General features: G+C 48.3%; 1 protein-coding gene across 1 annotated transcript; it reads left to right on the top strand.

The window, feature by feature from the left end:
- On the top strand, window positions 1-23,238 carry LOC123492901 (type 2 phosphatidylinositol 4,5-bisphosphate 4-phosphatase-like; the record flags this gene model as incomplete). Its single annotated transcript, XM_045226585.1, has 4 exons — window positions 1-395; window positions 18,872-18,904; window positions 19,557-19,690; window positions 23,134-23,238. Coding segments are annotated over exons 1-4 (381 nt in total), but the record flags the coding sequence as incomplete, so codon positions are not given.
- Window positions 23,239-27,825: the final 4,587 nt, after the last annotated feature.

Below are 27,825 nucleotides of genomic sequence, written 5' to 3'. Positions count from 1 at the left end.
AATCTACTTTGCAGGCCTACTAAATGGCATGTCACCACTGTGCAGTAGGGGAACGGGTTGGGTTGGGGGGTTTCGCTCTCTCTGCATTCCGTTGCTCATATCCCTACCACCCCCGGTCCCGTTTAAGTCTTGTAGCTCCACCTCCGAGGAACTGCCCTCGCCAGAGCAGTAGGCTACCACCGATTAGCTGGACGCCCCCCTCTCAAGGAAACACTGGCCAGAAGAGAGGCTCTGCCGCCGTTCTGCTCATTGTTTATTAGTCTGGTTTGGGTGAACTGCTGCCGCCATGGCCGACGAAGGCATGGATGAACGGTCCCCGCTGCTATCAGCACCGAACTCCGGGAATGTCACACCGTCGGGACCGCCGTCGTACCTGCAGGACACGAGCCCAAGAGGTAAACCAACGTTAGGCTATGACCCCCCCACCCATGTATGCTGAATCGTTTAGGGCGTATCGTGTTGAGCAATGTTTTGCATAGCGCGTTAAATTCTAACGGGCAAGACAAGGGCATCAGTCTAAAATCAACCGGACCGGCAGAAATAAGAAATCAGAAGGTGGAGCTTGCAGTGTTGACTAAAATGTAAATGTAAAATGTTGAGAAGAGCAGCGCAGTAGAAGGCCTAGCCGAATATTTTCAGAACAATTCCTGTTGTAGTTCTGTATTCTGCAGAAATGCCTCGCATCACGATCTGTTGTTGTTGCTAGGTAATACTGTAGGTTAGTAGGATCTCCAGATCTCCAGTCAATACTGTTTACACCCCTTCTAAAAGGATCTATACGGATATACGTGATGTTGTCAGAACATAAACAATGTCGCCATTTACTTGAGATGGAGCAGGAAGGACATTATCAATCAGAGGATACAATTATAACTCGCAATCCCCTCTGAACATGGTGTTTTTTTGTGGTTGTGAGTCCGTAAGTCATTAGGCCAATGCACATTAGTAGCAGGCACAGGACCACTAGGCTATGAATTAGTCTTTTTATAACCCATGTATTATTCACTTATTTCTATGCATTTCATTTGACTGGATCATAAACAACTACTACATAGATTTGATTAGGCAAAGTATTCCTGTCCCTTCAATCCATGCATGGTATTTGGCCAGTTGTAAATGAGAACTTGTTCTCAACTGGCTTACCTGGTTAAATAAAGGTGAACAAAATAAAAAATAAACATATAGGTCCAGTAGTGCATGTTGTTGATGATCATTTCATGATGTGCTTTTCGTGAAACATAAACCTCCATGTAGTGTTGTACTATTCAGATGTATTTCGGGTGTGTAGTTACACACACAGGGTCCCTGTGGGTGATCTGAATGCTTAGGTCCCATCATGCACGCTGCTTATCACAGTGCTATTCAGATGATAGGCCTATTCCCCCTAGAACCACGACACACTACCACACACAGCCCTATTGTTAAAGCTCCTCATTGAAATGACTGGAGATCCTACTCACCTACAGTAAACCATTGAAATGACTGGAGATCCTACTCACCTACAGTAAACCATTGAAATGACTGGAGATCCTACTCACCTACAGTAAACCATTGAAATGACTGGAGATCCTACTCACCTACAGTAAACCATTGAAATGACTGGAGATCCTACTCACCTACAGTAAACCATTGAAATGACTGGAGATCCTACTCACCTACAGTAAACCACACATCTTTGTCAATAATGTTTTTCTACTGAGCTGGCCTGATCAAATATCAGACAGAGTTAGAATGCAGAGGCTACGTTCCAAATGGCATCCTTTTTCCTATATGGTGTAAGTAAGCATTTCACTGTAATGTCTGCACCTGTTGTATTCGGCGCATGTGACCAATAAAATTTGATTTGATTACTTTTGACCAGAGCCTGGTCCAAGGGCCGGCTCTAGCCTTTTGGAGGCCCTAAGCGAGATTTGGTTGGGGGGCCCCACACCTCGCGGTGGAGAGAAAAATATAATAAAAGTTAATTTCCTGCAAATGTTGCAGTTTTTATAGCAAGTTTCATGCTATTCTGCTCATTTTGCCATGGTGTGGAGAGAAATGTTTCCTGTAATTGTACCCATTTTGCCATGATTTATGACATGTTAATGATATCTGAGTGAGAATGACTAACAAAATCAATGGGGGCCCCCTGGAGGTCAGGGCCCCTGGAGGTCAGGGCCCCTGGAGGTCAGGCCCCCTGGAGGTCAGGGCCCCTGGAGGTCAGGGCCCCTGGAGGTCAGGGCCCCTGGAGGTCAGGGCCCTTGGAGGTCAGGGCCCCTGGACACGTGCCCTGTGCACCTGGTCGGTATCTGGCCATGATTACTACCAGTTCAGATAGCTGGCTAGACTAACTACCAATCAAAAAATAGTTAGCTGACATGGCTAATTGAGTGACTGTCAGTGACGGACAAAACAAGAGACAAACTGCTGATGCACAAACACGTTTCTAAATTGCACCTTGATGTGTTCCACTATTCTAACTCTCAGTAAGTTGAGTCTCCGACTGAGGTCCTAAATAAATAAAAATATACTTATGCCTGGAAAGGGCCCTGGTCAAAATGAGTGCAATATATAGGGACATATCCAGAGGAACACAGTGCCAGTTTACCCATGAGATGGCATGGGTTTTAGAGACCCATACAGGTCGAGGTAGTGTCAGCCCTGACAACAAGGTTGGCAGACCCGTTGAAAGTCAAAAGTGAATCAGTGTAATACATTTATTTAAAAAATCTGGCATTCAATGTTAATTCAAAGATTGTTGGGTGCAGCTGCTATTGTTTTGTATTGTGTTAAACAAAAAAAGTGTTAAACAAATCAAAATATATTTTATAATCGAGATTCTTCAAATAGCCACCCTTTGCCTTGATGACTGCTTAATGTCTTAAAGTAATGATGGATTGTCATTTCTCTTTGCTTATTTGAGCTGTTCTTGCCATAATATGGACTTGGTCTTTTACCAAATAGGGCTATCTTCTGTATACCACCCCTACCTTGTCACAACACAACTGATTAGCTCAAACGCATTAAGAAGGAAAGAAATTCCACAAATTAACTTTTAAGAAGGCACACCTGTTAATTGAAATGCATTCCAGGTGACTACCTCAGGACACTGGTTGAGAGAATGTCAAGAGTGTGCAACGCTGTCATCAAGGCAAAGGGTGGCTATTTGAATAATCTCAAATATAAAATGTATGTTGATATGTTTTACACTTTTTTGGTTACTACATGATTCCATATGTGTTATTTCATAGTTTTGATGTCTTCACTATTATTCTACAATGTAGAAAATAGTAAAAATAAAGAAAAACCCTTGAGTGAGTAGGTGTGTCCAAACTTTTGACTGGTAGTGTAGCTACACAGCATCATCTAGTATGGGACATTAGTTAGTTTTGATTAGTGCTTTATTTGACCCTGAATGTGTCCCAAATAGCACCCTTTTCCCTTTATAGTGCACTACTTTTCATCAGGGCCGATAGGGCTCTGGTCTAAAGTAGTGCACTACAGAGGGAATAGGGTGCGATTTGTGCACTAAAAATAATTTTCTGGGAATAGCTTGGATTGGCTCCAGCTCATGTGGTCATTTTGAACAACATTGTTCTGCCTTGCCAGTTTTCTTCAACAAAACCAGTTATTCTTCAGGAAAGGAGCGTAAACTGAATTATTGACACCATGGTTACGTCCCAAACGCACCCTATTTCCTACATGTAGTGCACTACTTTTCACCAGAGCCCTATGAGTCCTGATGAAAAGTAGTGCACTATATAGTGAATAGGGTGTCATTTGGGACACACACCATAATACCCCTTAAGTACATTCTGGAGCACACAGCCAGCCAATGGCCATATAATGTAGAAACTGAATGAGCAGTGTTACATTTAAGTCATTTAGCAGACGCTCTTATCCAGAGCCACTTACAGTTTTAGTGAGTGCCTACCTTTGTCCACCATGAGATTTAAATCGGATGTTTAATCCATATTTCACCACTGGATTAACGGTAAACATGGAAATGGTCTGTAGCACGCTGGGAAAGTGACTGCTTTCTTCTCCTTACTTCCTGGATACAGTCCCATACTGTTTTTGAACAGACTTTTCATTTGTTTTTTGCGCTTGAAGACCATATAAAAAACCCAGCATAAAGTTGATCCGGAATTTGCCACACATTCCCAGCGTATAGTGACGGCCTAGTTATTTCTCCAATCCTAACTCAGGATTATGGCAAATTCTCTGGGTTTATTGGGTTCTATTTGACTACAAACCTCTATCATCCAATGTGTAACAGGGATTAGCCCTGGTCAGAGAGGGTGGGACTGCTGAACTGGGTTATACTCTGTAGGTTAGTGAATACACAGCTGGAGTGGTGGTTACCTGGACTGGTTTATTTGGTGGTTGTCGTGGTGGTTACCTGGACTGGTTTATTTGGTGGTTGTTGTGGTGAATACACAGCTGGCGTGGTGGTTACCAGGACTGGTTTATTTGGTGGTTGTCGTGGTGGTTACCTGGACTGGTTTATTTGGTGGTTGTTGTGGTGAATACACAGCTGGCGTGGTGGTTACCAGGACTGGTTTATTTGGTGGTTGTCGTGGTGAATACACAGCTGGAGTGGTGGTTACCTGGACTGGTTTATTTGGTGGTTGTCGTGGTGAATACACAGCTGGAGTGGTGGTTACCTGGACTGGTTTATTTGGTGGTTGTTGTAGTGAATACACAGCTGGAGTGGTGGTTATCTGGACTGGTTTATTTGGTGGTTGTCGTGGTGAATACACAGCTGGAGTGGTGGTTACCTGGACTGGTTTATTTGGTGGTTGTTGTGGTGAATACACAGCTGGCGTGGTGGTTACCAGGACTGGTTTATTTGGTGGTTGTTGTAGTGAATACACAGCTGGAGTGGTGGTTACCAGGACTGGTTTATTTGGTGGTTGTCGTGGTGAATACACAGCTGGAGTGGTGGTTACCTGGACTGGTTTATTTGGTGGTTGTCGTGGTGAATACACAGCTGGAGTGGTGGTTACCTGGACTGGTTTATTTGGTGGTTGTTGTAGTGAATACACAGCTGGAGTGGTGGTTATCTGGACTGGTTTATTTGGTGGTTGTCGTGGTGAATACACAGCTGGAGTGGTGGTTACCTGGACTGGTTTATTTGGTGGTTGTCGTGGTGAATACACAGCTGGAGTGGTGGTTACATGGACTGGTTTATTTGGTGGTTGTCGTGGTGAATACACAGCTGGCGTGGTGGTTACATGGACTGGTTTATTTGGTGGTTGTCGTGGTGAATACACAGCTGGCGTGGTGGTTACCTGGACTGGTTTATTTGGTGGTTGTTGTGGTGAATACACAGCTGGAGTGGTGGTTATCTGGACTGGTTTATTTGGTGGTTGTTGTGGTGAATACACAGCTGGAGTGGTGGTTACCAGGACTGGTTTATTTGGTGGTTGTTGTAGTGAATACACAGCTGGAGTGGTGGTTACCTGGACTGGTTTATTTGGTGGTTGTTGTAGTGAATACACAGCTGGTGTGGTGGTTACCTGGACTGGTTTATTTGGTGGTTGTTTTAGTGAATACACAGCTGGAGTGGTGGTTATCTGGACTGGTTTATTTGGTGGTTGTTGTAGTGAATACACAGCTGGAGTGGTGGTTACCTGGACTGGTTTATTTGGTGGTTGTCGTGGTGAATACACAGCTGGCATGGTGGTTACCTGGACTGGTTTATTTGGTGGTTGTCGTGGTGAATACACAGCTGGAGTGGTGGTTATCTGGACTGGTTTATTTGGTGGTTGTCGTGGTGAATACACAGCTGGAGTGGTGGTTACCTGGACTGGTTTATTTGGTGGTTGTCGTGGTGAATACACAGCTGGAGTGGTGGTTACATGGACTGGTTTATTTGGTGGTTGTCGTGGTGAATACACAGCTGGCGTGGTGGTTACATGGACTGGTTTATTTGGTGGTTGTCGTGGTGAATACACAGCTGGCGTGGTGGTTACCTGGACTGGTTTATTTGGTGGTTGTTGTGGTGAATACACAGCTGGAGTGGTGGTTATCTGGACTGGTTTATTTGGTGGTTGTTGTGGTGAATACACAGCTGGAGTGGTGGTTACCAGGACTGGTTTATTTGGTGGTTGTTGTAGTGAATACACAGCTGGAGTGGTGGTTACCTGGACTGGTTTATTTGGTGGTTGTTGTAGTGAATACACAGCTGGCGTGGTGGTTACCTGGACTGGTTTATTTGGTGGTTGTTGTAGTGAATACACAGCTGGAGTGGTGGTTACCTGGACTGGTTTATTTGGTGGTTGTTGTGGTGAATACACAGCTGGAGTGGTGGTTACCAGGACTGGTTTATTTGGTGGTTGTTGTAGTGAATACACAGCTGGAGTGGTGGTTACCTGGACTGGTTTATTTGGTGGTTGTTGTGGTGAATACACAGCTGGAGTGGTGGTTACCTGGACTGGTTTATTTGGTGGTTGTTGTGGTGAATACACAGCTGGAGTGGTGGTTACCAGGACTGGTTTATTTGGTGGTTGTTGTAGTGAATACACAGCTGGAGTGGTGGTTACCAGGACTGGTTTATTTGGTGGTTGTCGTGGTGAATACACAGCTGGCGTGGTGGTTACATGGACTGGTTTATTTGGTGGTTGTTGTAGTGAATACACAGCTGGAGTGGTGGTTATCTGGACTGGTTTATTTGGTGGTTGTTGTAGTGAATACACAGCTGGAGTGGTGGTTACCTGGACTGGTTTATTTGGTGGTTGTCGTGGTGAATACACAGCTGGCATGGTGGTTACCTGGACTGGTTTATTTGGTGGTTGTCGTGGTGAATACACAGCTGGAGTGGTGGTTATCTGGACTGGTTTATTTGGTGGTTGTCGTGGTGAATACACAGCTGGAGTGGTGGTTACCTGGACTGGTTTATTTGGTGGTTGTCGTGGTGAATACACAGCTGGAGTGGTGGTTACATGGACTGGTTTATTTGGTGGTTGTCGTGGTGAATACACAGCTGGCGTGGTGGTTACATGGACTGGTTTATTTGGTGGTTGTCGTGGTGAATACACAGCTGGCGTGGTGGTTACCTGGACTGGTTTATTTGGTGGTTGTTGTGGTGAATACACAGCTGGAGTGGTGGTTATCTGGACTGGTTTATTTGGTGGTTGTTGTGGTGAATACACAGCTGGAGTGGTGGTTACCAGGACTGGTTTATTTGGTGGTTGTTGTAGTGAATACACAGCTGGAGTGGTGGTTACCTGGACTGGTTTATTTGGTGGTTGTTGTAGTGAATACACAGCTGGCGTGGTGGTTACCTGGACTGGTTTATTTGGTGGTTGTTGTAGTGAATACACAGCTGGAGTGGTGGTTACCTGGACTGGTTTATTTGGTGGTTGTTGTGGTGAATACACAGCTGGAGTGGTGGTTACCAGGACTGGTTTATTTGGTGGTTGTTGTAGTGAATACACAGCTGGAGTGGTGGTTACCTGGACTGGTTTATTTGGTGGTTGTTGTGGTGAATACACAGCTGGAGTGGTGGTTACCTGGACTGGTTTATTTGGTGGTTGTTGTGGTGAATACACAGCTGGAGTGGTGGTTACCAGGACTGGTTTATTTGGTGGTTGTTGTAGTGAATACACAGCTGGAGTGGTGGTTACCAGGACTGGTTTATTTGGTGGTTGTCGTGGTGAATACACAGCTGGCGTGGTGGTTACATGGACTGGTTTATTTGGTGGTTGTTGTAGTGAATACACAGCTGGCGTGGTGGTTACCTGGACTGGTTTATTTGGTGGTTGTTGTAGTGAATACACAGCTGGAGTGGTGGTTACCAGGACTGGTTTATTTGGTGGTTGTCGTGGTGAATACACAGCTGGCGTGGTGGTTACATGGACTGGTTTATTTGGTGGTTGTTGTAGTGAATACACAGCTGGAGTGGTGGTTACCTGGACTGGTTTATTTGGTGGTTGTCGTGGTGAATACACAGCTGGCGTGGTGGTTACCAGGACTGGTTTATTTGGTGGTTGTTGTAGTGAATACACAGCTGGCGTGGTGGTTATCTGGACTGGTTTATTTGGTGGTTGTCGTGGTGGTTACCTGGACTGGTTTATTTGGTGGTTGTTGTGGTGAATACACAGCTGGTGTGGTGGTTATCTGGACTGGTTTATTTGGTGGTTGTCGTGGTGGTTACCTGGACTGGTTTATTTGGTGGTTGTTGTAGTGAATACACAGCTGGAGTGGTGGTTACCAGGACTGGTTTATTTGGTGGTTGTCGTGGTGAATACACAGCTGGCGTGGTGGTTACCAGGACTGGTTTATTTGGTGGTTGTTGTAGTGAATACACAGCTGGCGTGGTGGTTATCTGGACTGGTTTATTTGGTGGTTGTCGTGGTGGTTACCTGGACTGGTTTATTTGGTGGTTGTTGTGGTGAATACACAGCTGGTGTGGTGGTTATCTGGACTGGTTTATTTGGTGGTTGTTGTAGTGAATACACAGCTGGAGTGGTGGTTACCTGGACTGGTTTATTTGGTGGTTGTCGTGGTGGTTACCAGGACTGGTTTATTTTGTGGTTGTTGTGGTGGTTACCTGGACTGGTTTATTTGGTGGTTGTTGTGGTGGTTACCTGGACTGGTTTATTTGGTGGTTGTTGTGGTGAATACACAGCTGGTGTGGTGGTTATCTGGACTGGTTTATTTGGTGGTTGTTGTAGTGAATACACAGCTGGAGTGGTGGTTACCTGGACTGGTTTATTTGGTGGTTGTCGTGGTGGTTACCTGGACTGGTTTATTTGGTGGTTGTTGTGGTGAATACACAGCTGGTGTGGTGGTTATCTGGACTGGTTTATTTGGTGGTTGTTGTAGTGAATACACAGCTGGAGTGGTGGTTACCTGGACTGGTTTATTTGGTGGTTGTCGTGGTGGTTACCTGGACTGGTTTATTTGGTGGTTGTTGTGGTGAATACACAGCTGGTGTGGTGGTTATCTGGACTGGTTTATTTGGTGGTTGTTGTAGTGAATACACAGCTGGAGTGGTGGTTACCTGGACTGGTTTATTTGGTGGTTGTCATGGTGAATACACAGCTGGTGTGGTGGTTACCAGGACTGGTTTATTTGGTGGTTGTCGTGGTGAATACACAGCTGGAGTGGTGGTTATCTGGACTGGTTTATTTGGTGGTTGTCGTGGTGAATACACAGCTGGCGTGGTGGTTACCTGGACTGGTTTATTTGGTGGTTGTCGTGGTGGTTACCTGGACTGGTTTATTTGGTGGTTGTCGTGGTGAATACACAGCTGGGTTATTTAAAGGTTGTTATACTACTCTAGAATAGAACAGATTATAGGGTTATCACAAAACCAGTATCGCGATACTCTGAGGTATCGTGGCAAGGAAAGACAACATGAAGAGGAAAACAGTCCTAATGTTGGAAACTAGCAGCCTGTTGTTACCCAGAATCACGTCTCTATTCCAAGCTATAGCACACTATGTTACATACATACACTAGCTTTCTAAAGGACCAGTTTAGTCTGTTTGGGTTTTCATTGTTGCCATGGAAAACCAGGTATCATAGAATCACCATACTGGTATCACGACAACCCAAGAACAGAACAGAATACCCGGTAGAATATAACATTTACATTTACATTTAAGTCATTTAGCAGACGCTCTTATCCAGAGCGACTTACAAATTGGACAGAATACCCGGTAGAATAGAACAGAATAGAATACCCGGTAGAATAGAACAGAACATGTGGGAGAACTATGTAGCTAGCTATGAGTTGCCTAGGGACTAGGGATGCCTGATTATCAACCAGTACTGGGACCATTGGAGACTAGGGATGCCTGATTATCAACCAGTAAAGGGACCATTGGAGACTAGGGATGCCTGATTATCAACCAGTACTGGGACCATTGGAGACTAGGGATGCCTGATCATCAACCAGTACTGGGACCATTGGAGACTAGGGATGCCTGATTATCAACCAGTAAAGGGACCAATGGAGACTAGGGATGCCTGATTATCAACCAGTACTGGGACCATTGGAGACTAGGGATGCCTGATTATCAACCAGTAAAGGGACCAATGGAGACTAGGGATGCCTGATTATCAACCAGTAAAGGGACCAATGGAGACTAGGGATGCCTGATTATCAACCAGTAAAGGGACCAATGGAGACTAGGGATGCCTGATTATCAACCAGTAAAGGGACCAATGGAGACTAGGGATGCCTGATTATCAACCAGTAAAGGGACCAATGGAGACTAGGGATGCCTGATTATCAACCAGTACAGGGACCAATGGAGACTAGGGATGCCTGATCATCAACCAGTAAAGGGACCAATGGAGACTTGGGAGCCTGACAGACAGCACATACAGTACCAACTAATACTACTCACCTGACAGACAGCACATACAGTACCAACTAATACTACTCACCTGACAGACAGCACATACAGTACCAACTAATACTACTCACCTGACAGACAGCACATACATTACCAACTAATACTACTCACCTGACAGACAGCACATACAGTGGGGAAAAAAAGTATTTAGTCAGCCACCAATTGTGCAAGTTCTCCCACTTAAAAAGATGAGAGAGGCCTGTAATTTTCATCATAGGTACACGTCAACTATGACAGACAAATTGAGAAAAAGAAATCCAGAAAATCACATTGTAGGATTTTTTATGAATTTATTTGCAAATTATGGTGGAAAATAAGTATTTGGTCACCTACAAACAAGCAAGATTTCTGGCTCTCACAGACCTGTAACTTCTTCTTTAAGAGGCTCCTCTGTCCTCCACTTGTTACCTGTATTAATGGCACCTGTTTGAACTTGTTATCAGTATAAAAGACACCTGTTCACAACCTCAAACAGTCACACTCCAAACTCCACTATGGCCAAGACCAAAGAGCTGTCAAAGGACACCAGAAACAAAATTGTAGACCTGCACCAGGCTGGGAAGACTGAATCTGCAATAGGTAAGCAGCTTGGTTTGAAGAAATCAACTGTGGGAGCAATTATTAGGAAATGGAAGACATACAAGACCACTGATAATCTCCCTCGATCTGGGGCTCCACGCAAGATCTCACCCCGTGGGGTCAAAATGATCACAAGAACGGTGAGCAAAAATCCCAGAACCACACGGGGGGACCTAGTGAATGACCTGCAGAGAGCTGGGACCAAAGTAACAAAGCCTACCATCAGTAACACACTACGCCGCCAGGGACTCAAATCCTGCAGTGCAAGACGTGTCCCCCCTGCTTAAGCCAGTACATGTCCAGGCCCGTCTGAAGTTTGCTAGAGTGCATTTGGATGATCCAGAAGAGGATTGGGAGAATGTCATATGAAACCAAAATATAACTTTTTTGGTAAAAACTCAACTCGTCGTGTTTGGAGGACAAAGAATGCTGAGTTGCATCCAAAGAACACCATACCTACTGTGAAGCATGGGGGTGGAAACATCATGCTTTGGGGCTGTTTTTCTGCAAAGGGACCAGGACGACTGATCCGTGTAAAGGAAAGAATGAATGGGGCCATGTATCGTGAGATTTTGAGTGAAAACCTCCTTCCGTCAGCAAGGGCATTGAAGATGAAACGTGGCTGGGTCTTTCAGCATGACAATGATCCCAAACACACCACCCGGGCAACGAAGGAGTGGCTTCGCATCTGAAGCATTTCAATGTCCTGGAGTGGCCTAGCCAGTCTCCAGATCTCAACCCCATAGAAAATCTTTGGAGGGAGTTGAAAGTCTGTGTTGCCCAGTGACAGCCCCAAAACATCACTGCTCTAGAGGAGATCTGCATGGAGGAATGGGCCAAAATACCAGCAACAGTGTGTGACAACCTTGTGAAGACTTACAGAAAACGTTTGACCTGTGTCATTGCCAACAAAGGGTATATAACAAAGTATTGAGAAACTTTTGTTATTGACCAAATACTTATTTTCCACCATAATTTGCAAATAAATTCATAAAAAATCCTACAATGTGATTTTCTGGATTTTTTTTCCTCATTTTGTCTGTCCTAGTTAACTTGTACCTATGATGAAAATTACAGGCCTCTCTCATCTTTCTAAGTGGGAGAACTTGCACAATTGGTGGCTGACTAAATACTTTTTTTCCCCACTGTACATTACCAACTAATACTACTTACCTGACAGACAGCACATACATTACCAACTAATACTACTCACCTGACAGACAGCACATACATTACCAACTAATACTACTCACCTGACAGACAGCACATACATTACCAACTAATACTACTCACCTGACAGACAGCACATACAGTACCAACTAATACTACTCACCTGACAGACAGCACATACATTACCAACTAATACTACTCACCTGACAGACAGCACATACATTACCAACTAATACTATTCACCTGACAGACAGCACATACATTACCAACTAATACTACTCACCTGACAGACAGCACATACAGTACCAACTAATACTACTCACCTGACAGACAGCACATACAGTACCAACTAATACTACTCACCTGACATACAGCACATACAGTACCAACTAATACTACTCACCTGACAGACAGCACATACAGTACCAACTAATACTACTTACCTGACAGACAGCACATACATTACCAACTAATACTACTCACCTGACATACAGCACATACAGTACCAACTAATACTACTCACCTGACAGACAGCACATACAGTACCAACTAATACTACTCACCTGACATACAGCACATACAGTACCAACTAATACTACTTACCTGACAGACAGCACATACATTACCAACTAATACTACTCACCTGACAGACAGCACATACATTACCAACTAATACTACTAACCTGACAGACAGCACATACATTACCAACTAATACTACTCACCTGACAGACATCACATACATTACCAACTAATACTACTCACCTGACAGACAGCACATACATTACCAACTAATACTACTAACCTGACAGACAGCACATACATTACCAACTAATACTACTCACCTGACAGACATCACATACATTACCAACTAATACTACTTACCTGACAGACAGCACATACATTACCAACTAATACTACTCACCTGACAGACAGCACATACATTACCAACTAATACTACTCACCTGACAGACAGCACATACATTACCAACTAATACTACTCACCTGACAGACAGCACATACATTACCAACTAATACTACTCACCTGACAGACAGCACATACAGTACCAACTAATACTACTCACCTGACAGACATCACATACATTACCAACTAATACTACTCACCTGACAGACAGCACATACATTACCAACTAATACTACTCACCTGACAGACAGCACATACAGTACCAACTAATACTACTCACCTGACAGACAGCACATACAGTACCAACTAATACTACTCACCTGACAGACAGCACATACAGTACCAACTAATACTACTCACCTGACAGACAGCACATACATTACCAACTAATACTACTCACCTGACAGACAGCACATACATTACCAACTAATACTACTCACCTGACAGACAGCACATACATTACCAACTAATACTACTCACCTGACAGACAGCACATACATTACCAACTAATACTACTCACCTGACAGACAGCACATACATTACCAACTAATACTATTCACCTGACAGACAGCACATACATTACCAACTAATACTACTCACCTGACAGACATCACATACAGTACCAACTAATACTACTCACCTGACAGACAGCACATACAGTACCAACTAATACTACTTACCTGACAGACAGCACATACATTACCAACTAATACTACTCACCTGACAGACAGCACATACATTACCAACTAATACTACTCACCTGACATACAGCACATACAGTACCAACTAATACTACTCACCTGACAGACATCACATACAGTACCAACTAATACTACTCACCTGACAGACAGCACATACAGTACCAACTAATACTACTCACCTGACAGACAGCACATACAGTACCAACTAATACTACTAACCTGACAGACAGGGGAGGTGTGGACCAGTGCTTCCTTGGCTGCAGTCTTCTGGTTCTCAGCTGCTCCCTTCTTTTTAGCAGCCGCCACCTTGGCATCAGTCAACTAGTTGTAGCATGCGGTACACATCTTTACCATCTAAATGAATGGGAGACAGCTCCAGGTCTGGATGGCAGGAGTGTGTATAAGCCCTTGTCCCAGCCCAGCCCATACCTGATTCCTATCCTATCGCCGTGATTCCTAATGTTGATTAAGTCAGGTGTTAGAGCTGGGCTGGGACAAAACCCTGCACACACTCCTGCTCTTCAGGACTTCCTGCAATGACTGAAACCGACCAAAGCAGGAGAACAGTGTTCCAGGTTGAAACAGCTGACCTAGTTGAGAGGTGATGACTCAGAACAGTGTTCCAGGTTGAAACAGCTGACCTAGTTGAGAGGTGATAAGACTCAGAACAGTGTTCCAGGTTGAAACAGCTGACCTAGTTGAGAGGTGATAAGACTCAGAACAGTGTTCCAGGTTGAAACAGCTGACCTAGTTGAGAGGTGATGAGACTCAGAACAGTGTTCCAGGTTGAAACAGCTGACCTAGTTGAGAGGTGATAAGACTCAGAACAGTGTTCCAGGTTGAAACAGCTGACCTAGTTGAGAGGTGATAAGACTCAGAACAGTGTTCCAGGTTGAAACAGCTGACCTAGTTGAGAGGTGATAAGACTCAGAATAGTGTTCCAGGTTGAAACAGCTGACCTAGTTGAGAGGTGATAAGACTCAGAACAGTGTTCCAGGTTGAAACAGCTGACCTAGTTGAGAGGTGATAAGACTCAGAACAGTGTTCCAGGTTGAAACAGCTGACCTAGTTGAGAGGTGATAAGACTCAGAACAGTGTTCCAGGTTGAAACAGCTGACCTAGTTGAGAGGTGATAAGACTCAGGCACACCCATTGGTTCTGGAATAGAGAAAGTGAAAATAAGGTTTCAATTGCTCTCCTTGAGTGACAGGGGGCAGGGCTTGCTGTGGGAAGTGCATGGGGAACCGGCCTGCAGGAGGACAGGGAGAGAGACGACCGGCCTGCAGGAGGACAGGGAGAGAGACGACCGGCCTGCAGGAGGACAGGGAGAGAGACGACCGGCCTGCAGGAGGACAGGGAGAGAGACGACCGGCCTGCAGGAGGACAGGGAGAGAGACGACCGGCCTGCAGGAGGACAGGGAGAGAGACGACCAGCCTGCAGGAGGACAGGGAGAGAGACGACCGGCCTGCAGGAGGACAGGGAGAGAGACGACCGGCCTGCAGGAGGATAGGGATAGAGACGACCGGCCTGCAGGAGGACAGGGAGAGAGACGACCGGCCTGCAGGAGGACAGGGAGAGAGACGACCGGCCTGCAGGAGGACAGGGAGAGAGACGACTCAAGTAGCAAACGGAGTTAAACTATAAAGATAATGGACATTACACGCCAGAGAGGCATTAACAAACCAAACATAAAAATAAACGGTCTGTGCATCAATGTACGGTATATATTTTACAACAATTATAACTATAACTTCTAAAGTGGAACTTGGGAGAGTTATAATTGAGTGTTTCAGTGAAACGTAAGTGAGGGAGGCCCCGCTCTCTCCTTTCCCAGATGTTTAGTTCATTTCATTCCGATCTCCTTTGCATTATTGTAGCCATTTTCTGTAGCCTGTCAACTATGTGTCTGCCTATCCCTGTTCTCTCCTCTCTGCACATGCTATACAACCGCTTCACACCGTGTGGCTGCTGCCTCTCTAACCTGGTGGTCCCTGCACGCACGATCCACGTGGAGTTCCAGGTCTCCGGCAGCCTCTGGAACTGCCGTTCTGCTGCCAACAAGGCAGAGTTCATCTCAGCCTATGCTACCCTCCAGTCCCCCGACTTCTTGGCGCTGACGGAAACATGGATTACCACAGAAAACACTGCTACTCCTGCTGCTCTCTCCTCGTCTGACCATGTGTTCTCGCATACCCCGAGAGCATCTGGTCAGCGGGGTGGTGGCACAGGAATCCTCATCTCTCCCAAGTGGTCATTCTCCTCATTTGAATTACATGCTGTCACAGTCACTAGCCCATTCAAGCTTAACATCCTTGTCATTTATCGCCCTCCAGGTTCCAATGGAAAGTTCATCAATGAGCTTGACGCCTTGATGAGTTCCTTTCCTGAGGATGGCTCACCCCTCACAGTTCTGGGTGACTTTAACCTCCCTATGTCTGCCTTTGACTAATTTCTCTCTCCCTCCTTCTTTCCACTCCGTTCCTCTTTTGACCTCACCCTCTCACCGTCCCCCCCTACTCACAAGGCAGGCAATACGCTTGACCTCATCTTTACTAGATGCTGTTCTTCTACTAATCTCACTGCAACTCCCCTCCATGTCTCCGACCACTACTTTGTATCCTTTTCTCTCTCGCTCTCCTCCAACACTACTTACTCTGCCCCTACTCAGATGGTAATGCGCAGTCGCAACCTTCGCTCTCTCTCTCCCGCTACTCTCTCCTCTTCCATCCTATCATCTCTTCCCTCTGCTAAATCCTTCTCCCTCCGATCTCCTGATTCTGCCTCCTCAACCCTCCTCTCCTCCCTTTCTGCATATGTTGACTCTCTATGTCCCCTATCCTCCCGACCGGCTCGGTCCTCCCCTCCTGCTTCGTGGCTTGATGACTCATTGCGAGCTCACAGAAGAGGGCTCCGAGCAGCCGAGCAGAAATGGAGGAAAACTAGACTCCCTGCCGACCTGGCATCTTTTCACTCCCTCCTCTCTACATTCTCTTCCTTTGTTTCCGCTGCTAAAGCCACTTTCTACCACTCTAAATGTCAAGCCTCTGCCTCTAACCCTAGGAAGCTCTTTGCCACCTTCTCCTCCCTGCTGAATCCTCCTCCCCCCCTCCTCTCTCTCTGTGGATGACTTTGTCAACCATTTTGAAAAGAAGGTTGACGACATCCAATCCTCATTTATTAAGTCAAATGACACCGCTGATCCTGCTCACACTGCCCTACCCTATGCTTTGACTTCTTTCTCCCCTCTCTCTCCAGATGAAATCTTGCGACTTGTGACGGCCGGCCGCCCAACAACCTGCCCGCTTGACCCTATCCCCTCCTCTCTTCTCCAGACCATTTCCGGAGACCTTCTCCCTTACCTCACCTCGCTCATCAACTCATCCTTGACCGCTGGCCATGTCCCTTCCGTCTTCAAGAGAGCGAGAGTTGCACCCCTCCTCAAAAAACCTACACTCAATCCCTCCGATGTCAACAACTACAGACCAGTATCCCTTCTTTCTTTTCTCTCCAAAACTCTTGAGCGTGCCGTCTTTAGCCAACTCTCTTGTTAACTCTCTCAGAATGACCTTCAGTCTTGAAACCTGACTGGTTTGGATCAAGGTCATTCAACTGTGGTCCTCTGTAGCTCAGCTGGTAGAGCACGGCGCTTGTAACGCCAAGGTAGTGGGTTCGATCCCCGGGACCACCCATACACAAAAAAAAAAAAGATGTATGCACGCATGACTGTAAGTCGCTTTGGATAAAAGCGTCTGCTAAATGGCGTATTATTATTATTATAACTCTGACTGCTCTTCTCTGTGTCACGGAGGCTCTCCGCACTGCTAAAGCTAACTCTCTCTCCTCTGCTCTTATCCTTCTAGACCTATCCGCTGCATTTGATACTGTGAACCATCAGATCCTCCTCTCCACCCTCTCCAAGTTGGGCATCTCCAGCGCTGCTCACTCTTGGATTGCGTCCTCCCTGACAGGTCGCTCCTACCAGGTGGCGTGGCGAGAATCTGTCTCCGCACCACGTACTCTCACCACTGGTGTCCCCCAGGGCTCAGTTCTAGGCCCTCTCCTATTCTCGCTATACACCAAGTCACTTGGCTCTGTCATATCCTCACATGGACTCTCCTATCATTGCTACGCAGACGACACACAATTAATTTTCTCCTTTCCCCCTTCTGATAACCAGGTGGCGAATCGCATCTCTGCATGTCTGGCAGACATATCAGTGTGGATGTTGGATCACCACCTCAAGCTGAACCTCGGCAAGACGGAGATGCTCTTCCTCCCGGGGAAGGACTGCCCGTTCCATGATCTCGCCATCACGGTTGACAACTCCGTTGTGTCCTCCTCCCAGAGTGCGAAGAGCCTTGGCGTGACCCTGGACAACACCCTGTCGTTCTCCGCTAACATCAAGGCGGTGACCCGATCCTGCAGGTTCATGCTCTACAACATTCGGAGAGTACGACCCTGCCTTACACAGGAAGCGGCACAGGTCCTAATCCAGGCACTTGTCATCTCCCGTCTGGATTACTGCAACTCGCTCTTGGCTGGGCTCCCTGCCTGTGCCATTAAACCCCTACAACTTATCCAGAACGCTGCAGCCCGTCTGGTGTTCAACCTTCCCAAGTTCTCTCATGTCACCCCGCTCCTCCGCACACTCCACTGGCTTCCAGTTGAAGCTCGCATCTGCTACAAGACCATGGTGCTTGCCTACGGAGCTGTGAGGGGAACGGCACCTCCGTACCTTCAGGCTCTGATCAGTCCCTACACCCAAACGAGGGCACTACGTTCATCCACCTCTGACCTGCTAGCCCCACTACCTCTACGGAAGCACAGTTCCCGCTCAGCCCAGTCAAAACTGTTCGCTGCTCTGGCACCCCAATGGTGGAACAAGCTCCCTCACGACGCCAGGACAGCGGAGTCATTGACCACCTTCCGGAGACACTTGAAACCCCACCTCTTTAAGGAATACCTGGAATAGTATAAATTAATCCTTCTGGCTATCATAAGTTGTAAGTCGCTCTGGATAAGTGACGTAAATGTAGAAAATTTTAAAAAATAAAGAAAAACCCTGGAATGAGTAGGTGTGTCCAAACTTTTGACTGGTAGTGTACATCATTAACCAGCTGCTGTGTGTCTGTGTCTCCCCTCCAGCTGAACTACCTCCCCCCTACACAGCCATCACCAGTCCCGACCCAGGGGGGGTACCCATCGCCAGTCCCGACCCAGGGGGGGTACCCATTGCCAGTCCCGACCCAGGGGGGGTACCCATCGCCAGTCCCGACCCAGGGGGTACCCATCGCCAGTCCCGACCCAGGGGGTACCCATCGCCAGTCCCGACCCAGGGGTACCCCGCAGTCCCGACCCAGGGGGTACCCATCGCCAGTCCCGACCCAGGGGGGGTACCCATCGCCAGTCCCGACCCAGGGGGGGTACCCATCGCCAGTCCCGACCCAGGGGGGGTACCCATCGCCAGTCCCGACCCAGGGGGGGTACCCATCACCAGTCCCGACCCAGGGGGGGTACCCATCACCAGTCCCGACCCAGGGGGTACCCGTCACCAGTCCCGACCCAGGGGGTACCCATCGCCAGTCCCGACCCAGGGGGGGTACCCATCACCAGTCCCGACCCAGGGGGGGTACCCATCGCCAGTCCCGACCCAGGGGGGGTACCCATCACCAGTCCCGACCCAGGGGGTACCCATCGCCAGTCCCGACCCAGGGGGTACCCATCGCCAGTCCCGACCCAGGGGGGGTACCCATCACCAGTCCCGACCCAGGGGGGGTACCCATCGCCAGTCCCGACCCAGGGGGGGTACCCATCACCAGTCCCGACCCAGGGGGGGTACCCATCGCCAGTCCCGACCCAGGGGGGGTACCCGTCATCAACTGCCGTGTGTGCCAGTCTCTCATTAACCTGGATGGCAAGCTGCAGCAGCACGTGGTGAAGTGTACTGTGTGCAACGAGGCCACGGTAAGACTCGCCTGTGTGTGTGTGTGTGTGTGTGTGTGTGTGTGTGTGTGTGTGTGTGTGTGTGTGTGTGTGTGTGTGTGTGTGGGTGGTAAGACTCACCATGGCATGCAGACTACTACAGGGCTGGGCAACTGGTGGACCTTTTTTGTAGGCCCACGGATCCATTTTATTTTGGGGAACTCACTCTGGGTCTCGACACAAGATGACAATTTAGAAATATGGTTGTGCATCAGTAGTTTGTCTCTTGTTTTGTCAGTCACTGACAGTCACTCAATTAGCCATGTCAGCTAACTACAATTAGCCATGTCAGCTAACTACAATTAGCCATGTCAGCTAACATGTTTTAGACTAGCGGACAGTTATCTAAACTAGTTGTCATGTTTGCGTTGATTTTGTTATTCACTCTCAATCAGATACACTACATGACCAAAAGTATGTGGACACCTGCTCGTCTAACATCTCGTTCCAAAATCACAGACATTAATCTGGAGTTGGTCCCCCCTTTGCTGCTATAACAGCCTCCACTCTTCTGGGAAGGCTTTCCACTAGATGTTGGAACATTTGCTGCGGGGACTTGCTTCCATTCAGCCACAAGAGCATTAGTGAGGTCGGGCACTGATGTTGGGCGATTAGGCCTGGCTCGCAGTCGGCGTTCCAATTCATCCCAAAGGTGTTCGATGGGGTTGAGGTCAGGGCTCTGTGCAGGCCAGTCAAGTTCTTCCACACCAATCTCGACAAACCTTTTCTGTACAGACCTCACTTTGTGCACAGGGGCATTGTCATGCTGAAACAGGAAAGGGCTTTCCCAAAACTGTTTCCACAAAGTTGGAAGCACAGGATCGTCTAGAATGTCATTGTATGCTGTAGTGTTAAGATTTCCCTTCACTGGAACTAAGGGGCCTAGCCTGAACCATGAAAAACAGCCCCAGACCATTATTCCTCCTCCACCAAACTTTACAGTTGGCACTATGCATTGGGGCAGGTAGCGTTCTCATGGCATCCGTCAAACCTAGATTCGTCCATTGGACTCCCAGATGGTGAAGCGTGATTCATCACTCCAGCGAACGTTTTTCCACTGCTCTAGAGTCCAATGGCGGCGAACTTTGTACCACTCCAGCCAGATTAGTTCAGATAGTTATCTTTCTCTCATCTCTCATCTCTCTACTCTCTCTCTCTACCACAGTACCACAGTCCCTACAGTCCCACAGTACCACAGTACCACAGTCCCACAGTACCACAGTCCCACAGTCCCACAGTCCCACAGTACCACAGTACCACAGTACCATATGTCTAAAAGCCAGTTTCCCTCAGTCGTCTCAGCTGGCCGGGGCTGACCTCTATAAGAGGGTATTAGTATCAGTCCTGTACTGCCGTGCCATGCTCTGTCTAGACTCAACCAGAAGGGGTTGATACATGCTCTGTCTAGACTCAACCAGAAGGGGTTGATACATGCTCTGTCTAGACTCAACCAGAAGGGGTTGATACATGCTCTGTCTAGACTCAACCAGAAGGGGTTGATACATGCTCTGTCTAGACTCAACCAGAAGGGGTTGATACATGCTCTGTCTAGACTCAACCAGAAGGGGTTGATACATGCTCTGTCTAGACTCAACCAGAAGGGGTTGATACATGCTCTGTCTAGACTCAACCAGAAGGGGTTGATACATGCTCTGTCTAGACTCAACCAGAAGGGGTTGATACATGCTCTGTCTAGACTCAACCAGAAGGGGTTGATACATGCTCTGTCTAGACTCAACCAGAAGGGGTTGATACATGCTCTGTCTAGACTCAACCAGAAGGGGTTGATACATGCTCTGTCTAGACTCAACCAGAAGGGGTTGATACATGCTCTGTCTAGACTCAACCAGAAGGGGTTGATACATGCTCTGTCTAGACTCAACCAGAAGGGGTTGATACATGCTCTGTCTAGACTCAACCAGAAGGGGTTGATACACTTGAATCCATAGCCATGACTGGGCAGAATTTGGACTAATCAGAATGGGACTGGATGTGTCCCAAATGTATATGGCATTCCCCCTCAATAATAGCATGTATGGCACTGTTTTGGATGTCTTATGTATGATGGGACATACACTGCCTTCAGAAAGTATTCATACCCCTTGACTTATTCAACATGTTGTTGTGTTACAGCCTGAATTCAAAAAGGATTAAATATATTTTTTTAAATCTCACCCATCTACACACAATACCCCATAATGACAAACATGTCTGTAGAAATGTTTGCAAATGTATTGAAAAATAATTACAGAAATATCTCACTTATTGTACATAACTATTCACACCCCTGAGTCAATACTTTGTCTGCTAAATGGCATATTATTATTATTATTACTTTGTACTGTCGAAGCACCTTTGGCAGCGATTACAGCTGTGAGTCTTTCTGGGTAGGTCTCTAAGAGCTTTCCACCTGGATTATAAAACATCTGCCCGTTTACTCTTTTCTAAATGATTCAAGCTCAGTCAAGTTGGCTGTTGATCGTTGCTATACAACCATTTTCAGGTCTTGCCATAGATTTCAAGTAGATTTAAGTCAAAACTGTAACTTGGCCACTCAGGAACATTCACTGTCTTCTTGGTAAGCAACTCCGTGGTAGATTTGGCCTTGTGTTTTAGGTTATTGTCCTGCTGAAAGGTGAATTCATCTCCCAGTGTCTGGTGGAAAGCAGACTGAACCAGGTTTTCCTCTAGGATTTTGCCTGTGCTTAGCTCCATTCCGTTTCTTTTTTTCTTATCCTGAACAACTCCCCAGTCCTTAACGATTATAAGCATACCCATAACATGATGCAGCCACCAGTATGCTTGAAAATATGGAGAGTGGTACTCAGTATTGTGTTGCCCCAAACATAACACTTTGATTTCAGGACAAAAAGTGAATTGATTTGGCAAATGTTTTGCAGTATTAATTTAGATCCTAGTTGCAAACAGGATGCATCTTTTGGAATATATATATTTTTTTATGTTCAGGCTTCCTTCTTTTCACTCTGTCCTTTAGGTTAGTATTGTGGAGTAACTACAATGTTGTTGATCCATCCCCAGTTTTCTCCTATCACAGCCATTAAACTCTGTAACTGTTTTAAAGTCACCATTGGCCTCATGGTGAAATCCCTGAGCGGTTTCCTTCCTCTCTGGAAACTGAGTTAGGAAGGACGCCTGTATCTTTGTAGTGACTGGGTGTATTGATACACCATCCAAAGTGTAATTAATAACTTCACTACATGTTTAATACAGGCAAAATACAACAAAATGTGGAAAAAGTCAAGGGGTGAAGGCACTGTAGATACAGCAGCTGTGTATATTCAATGACATTTGGTGTGAAGTCCTCTGTTGGTCAAAGTCTGAGCTTTGATGCAAACCAAATGTATTGTTGTAGTTTACATAAATGTTTATTTCAGTCATCCTTAAGGTTGTTTTCTTTCTTTCAGCCTATCAAAAACCCACCGACTGGGAAGAAGTATGTACGGTGTCCCTGCAACTGTCTTCTCATCTGCAAAGACTCATCTAGGAGGATAGGATGTCCCAGACCCAACTGGTAGGTGATAGGATGCCCCACCCCAGACCCAACTGGTAGGTGATAGGATGCCCCACCCCAGACCCAACTGGTAGGTGATAGGATGCCCCAGACCCAACTGGTAGGTGATAGGATGCCCCACCCCAGACCCAACTGGTAGGTGATAGGATGCCCCAGACCCAACTGGTAGGTGATAGGATGCCCAAGACCCAACTGGTAGGTTATAGGATGTCCCAGACCCAACTGGTAGGTGATAGGATGCCCCAGACCCAACTGGTAGGTGATAGGATGCCCCAGACCCAACTGGTAGGTGATAGGATGCCCCAGACCCAACTGGTAGGTGATAGGATGCCCCAGACCCAACTGGTAGGTGATAGGATGCCCCAGACCCAACTGGTAGGTGATAGGATGCCCCAGACCCAACTGGTAGGTGATAGGATGCCCCACCCCAGACCCAACTGGTAGGTGATAGGATGTCCCACCCCAGACCCAACTGGTAGGTGATAGGATGCCCCAGACCCAACTGGTAGGTGATAGGATGTCCCACCCCAGACCCAACTGGTAGGTGATAGGATGCCCCACCCCAGACCCAACTGGTAGGTGATAGGATGCTCCACCCCAGACCCAACTGGTAGGTGATAGGATGCCCCACCCCAGACCCAACTGGTAGGTGATAGGATGTCCCACCCCAGACCCAACTGGTAGGTGATAGGATGCCCCACCCCAGACCCAACTGGTAGGTGATAGGATGTCCCAGACCCAACTGGTAGGTGATAGGATGCCCCAGACCCAACTGGTAGGTGATAGGATGTCCCAGACCCAACTGGTAGGTGATAGGATGCCCCACCCCAGACCCAACTGGTAGGTGATAGGATGCCCCAGACCCAACTGGTAGGTGATAGGATGCCCCACCCCAGACCCAACTGGTAGGTGATAGGATGTCCCAGACCCAACTGGTAGGTGATAGGATGTCCCACCCCAGACCCAACTGGTAGGTGATAGGATGCCCCACCCCAGACCCAACTGGTAGGTGATAGGATGCCCCAGACCCAACTGGTAGGTGATAGGATGCCCCACCCCAGACCCAACTGGTAGGTGATAGGATGCCCCAGACCCAACTGGTAGGTGATAGGATGTCCCAGACCCAACTGGTAGGTGATAGGATGTCCCACCCCAGACCCAACTGGTAGGTGATAGGATGCCCCACCCCAGACCCAACTGGTAGGTGATAGGATGCCCCACCCCAGACCCAACTGGTAGGTGATAGGATGCCCCACCCCAGACCCAACTGGTAGGTGATAGGATGCCCCAGACCCAACTGGTAGGTGATAGGATGCCCCAGACCCAACTGGTAGGTGATAGGATGTCCCACCCCAGACCCAACTGGTAGGTGATAGGATGCCCCACCCCAGACCCAACTGGTAGGTGATAGGATGCCCCAGACCCAACTGGTAGGAAATAGGATGCCCCACCCCAGACCCAACTGGTAGGTGATAGGATGCCCCACCCCAGACCCAACTGGTAGGTGATAGGATGTCCCAGACCCAACTGGTAGGTGATAGGATGTCCCAGACCCAACTGGTAGGTGATAGGATGCCCCACCCCAGACCCAACTGGTAGGTGATAGGATGTCCCACCCCAGACCCAACTGGTAGGTGATAGGATGTCCCACCCCAGACCCAACTGGTAGGTGATAGGATGTCCCAGACCCAACTGGTAGGTGATAGGATGTCCCAGACCCAACTGGTAGGTGATAGGATGTCCCAGACCCAACTGGTAGGTGATAGGATGTCCCAGACCCAACTGGTAGGTGATAGGATGTCCCAGACCCAACTGGTAGGTGATAGGATGCCCCAGACCCAACTGGTAGGTGATAGGATGCCCCACCCCAGACCCAACTGGTAGGTGATAGGATGTCCCAGACCCAACTGGTAGGTGATAGGATGCCCCACCCCAGACCCAACTGGTAGGTGATAGGATGTCCCACCCCAGACCCAACTGGTAGGTGATAGGATGTCCCACCCCAGACCCAACTGGTAGGTGATAGGATGTCCCAGACCCAACTGGTAGGTGATAGGATGTCCCAGACCCAACTGGTAGGTGATAGGATGTCCCAGACCCAACTGGTAGGTGATAGGATGTCCCAGACCCAACTGGTAGGTGATAGGATGCCCCAGACCCAACTGGTAGGTGATAGGATGCCCCACCCCAGACCCAACTGGTAGGTGATAGGATGTCCCAGACCCAACTGGTAGGTGATAGGATGCCCCACCCCAGACCCAACTGGTAGGTGATAGGATGCCCCAGACCCAACTGGTAGGTGATAGGATGCCCCACCCCAGACCCAACTGGTAGGTGATAGGATGTCCCAGACCCAACTGGTAGGTGATAGGATGTCCCACCCCAGACCCAACTGGTAGGTGATAGGATGCCCCACCCCAGACCCAACTGGTAGGTGATAGGATGCCCCAGACCCAACTGGTAGGTGATAGGATGCCCCACCCCAGACCCAACTGGTAGGTGATAGGATGCCCCAGACCCAACTGGTAGGTGATAGGATGTCCCAGACCCAACTGGTAGGTGATAGGATGTCCCACCCCAGACCCAACTGGTAGGTGATAGGATGCCCCACCCCAGACCCAACTGGTAGGTGATAGGATGCCCCACCCCAGACCCAACTGGTAGGTGATAGGATGCCCCACCCCAGACCCAACTGGTAGGTGATAGGATGCCCCAGACCCAACTGGTAGGTGATAGGATGCCCCAGACCCAACTGGTAGGTGATAGGATGTCCCACCCCAGACCCAACTGGTAGGTGATAGGATGCCCCACCCCAGACCCAACTGGTAGGTGATAGGATGCCCCAGACCCAACTGGTAGGTGATAGGATGCCCCACCCCAGACCCAACTGGTAGGTGATAGGATGCCCCACCCCAGACCCAACTGGTAGGTGATAGGATGCCCCACCCCAGACCCAACTGGTAGGTGATAGGATGTCCCAGACCCAACTGGTAGGTGATAGGATGCCCCACCCCAGACCCAACTGGTAGGTGATAGGATGTCCCACCCCAGACCCAACTGGTAGGTGATAGGATGTCCCACCCCAGACCCAACTGGTAGGTGATAGGATGTCCCAGACCCAACTGGTAGGTGATAGGATGTCCCAGACCCAACTGGTAGGTGATAGGATGTCCCAGACCCAACTGGTAGGTGATAGGATGTCCCAGACCCAACTGGTAGGTGATAGGATGTCCCAGACCCAACTGGTAGGTGATAGGATGCCCCAGACCCAACTGGTAGGTGATAGGATGCCCCACCCCAGACCCAACTGGTAGGTGATAGGATGTCCCAGACCCAACTGGTAGGTGATAGGATGTCCCAGACCCAACTGGTAGGTGATAGGATGTCCCAGACCCAACTGGTAGGTGATAGGATGCCCCAGACCCAACTGGTAGGTGATAGGATGCCCCACCCCAGACCCAACTGGTAGGTGATAGGATGTCCCACCCCAGACCCAACTGGTAGGTGATAGGATGCCCCAGACCCAACTGGTAGGTGATAGGATGTCCCACCCCAGACCCAACTGGTAGGTGATAGGATGCCCCACCCCAGACCCAACTGGTAGGTGATAGGATGCCCCACCCCAGACCCAACTGGTAGGTGATAGGATGCCCCACCCCAGACCCAACTGGTAGGTGATAGGATGCCCCACCCCAGACCCAACTGGTAGGTGATAGGATGCCCCACCCCAGACCCAACTGGTAGGTGATAGGATGCCCCAGACCCAACTGGTAGGTGATAGGATGTCCCAGACCCAACTGGTAGGTGATAGGATGCCCCACCCCAGACCCAACTGGTAGGTGATAGGATGTCCCACCCCAGACCCAACTGGTAGGTGATATGATGCCCCACCCCAGACCCAACTGGTAGGTGATAGGATGCCCCACCCCAGACCCAACTGGTAGGTGATAGGATGCCCCAGACCCAACTGGTAGGTGATAGGATGTCCCAGACCCAACTGGTAGGTGATAGGATGTCCCACCCCAGACCCAACTGGTAGGTGATAGGATGTCCCAGACCCAACTGGTAGGTGATAGGATGCCCCACCCCAGACCCAACTGGTAGGTGATAGGATGCCCCAGACCCAACTGGTAGGTGATAGGATGTCCCACCCCAGACCCAACTGGTAGGTGATAGGATGCCCCAGACCCAACTGGTAGGTGATAGGATGCCCCACCCCCAGACCCAACTGGTAGGTGATAGGATGCCCCACCCCAGACCCAACTGGTAGGTGATAGGATGCCCCACCCCAGACCCAACTGGTAGGTGATAGGATGCCCCACCCCAGACCCAACTGGTAGGTGATAGGATGCCCCAGACCCAACTGGTAGGTGATAGGATGCCCCAGACCCAACTGGTAGGTGATAGGATGCCCCACCCCAGACCCAACTGGTAGGTGATAGGATGCCCCACCCCAGACCCAACTGGTAGGTGATAGGATGCTCCACCCCAGACCCAACTGGTAGGTGATAGGATGCCCCAGACCCAACTGGTAGGTGATAGGATGCCCCACCCCAGACCCAACTGGTAGGTGATAGGATGCCCC

This window comes from Coregonus clupeaformis, chromosome 17 (genome assembly GCF_020615455.1).
Source record: "Coregonus clupeaformis isolate EN_2021a chromosome 17, ASM2061545v1, whole genome shotgun sequence".
NCBI classification, from domain to species: Eukaryota; Metazoa; Chordata; class Actinopteri; order Salmoniformes; family Salmonidae; genus Coregonus; species Coregonus clupeaformis.
The sequence above is the reverse complement of the archived record's forward strand: the minus strand, read 5'-3'. Positions and strand labels throughout refer to the sequence as shown.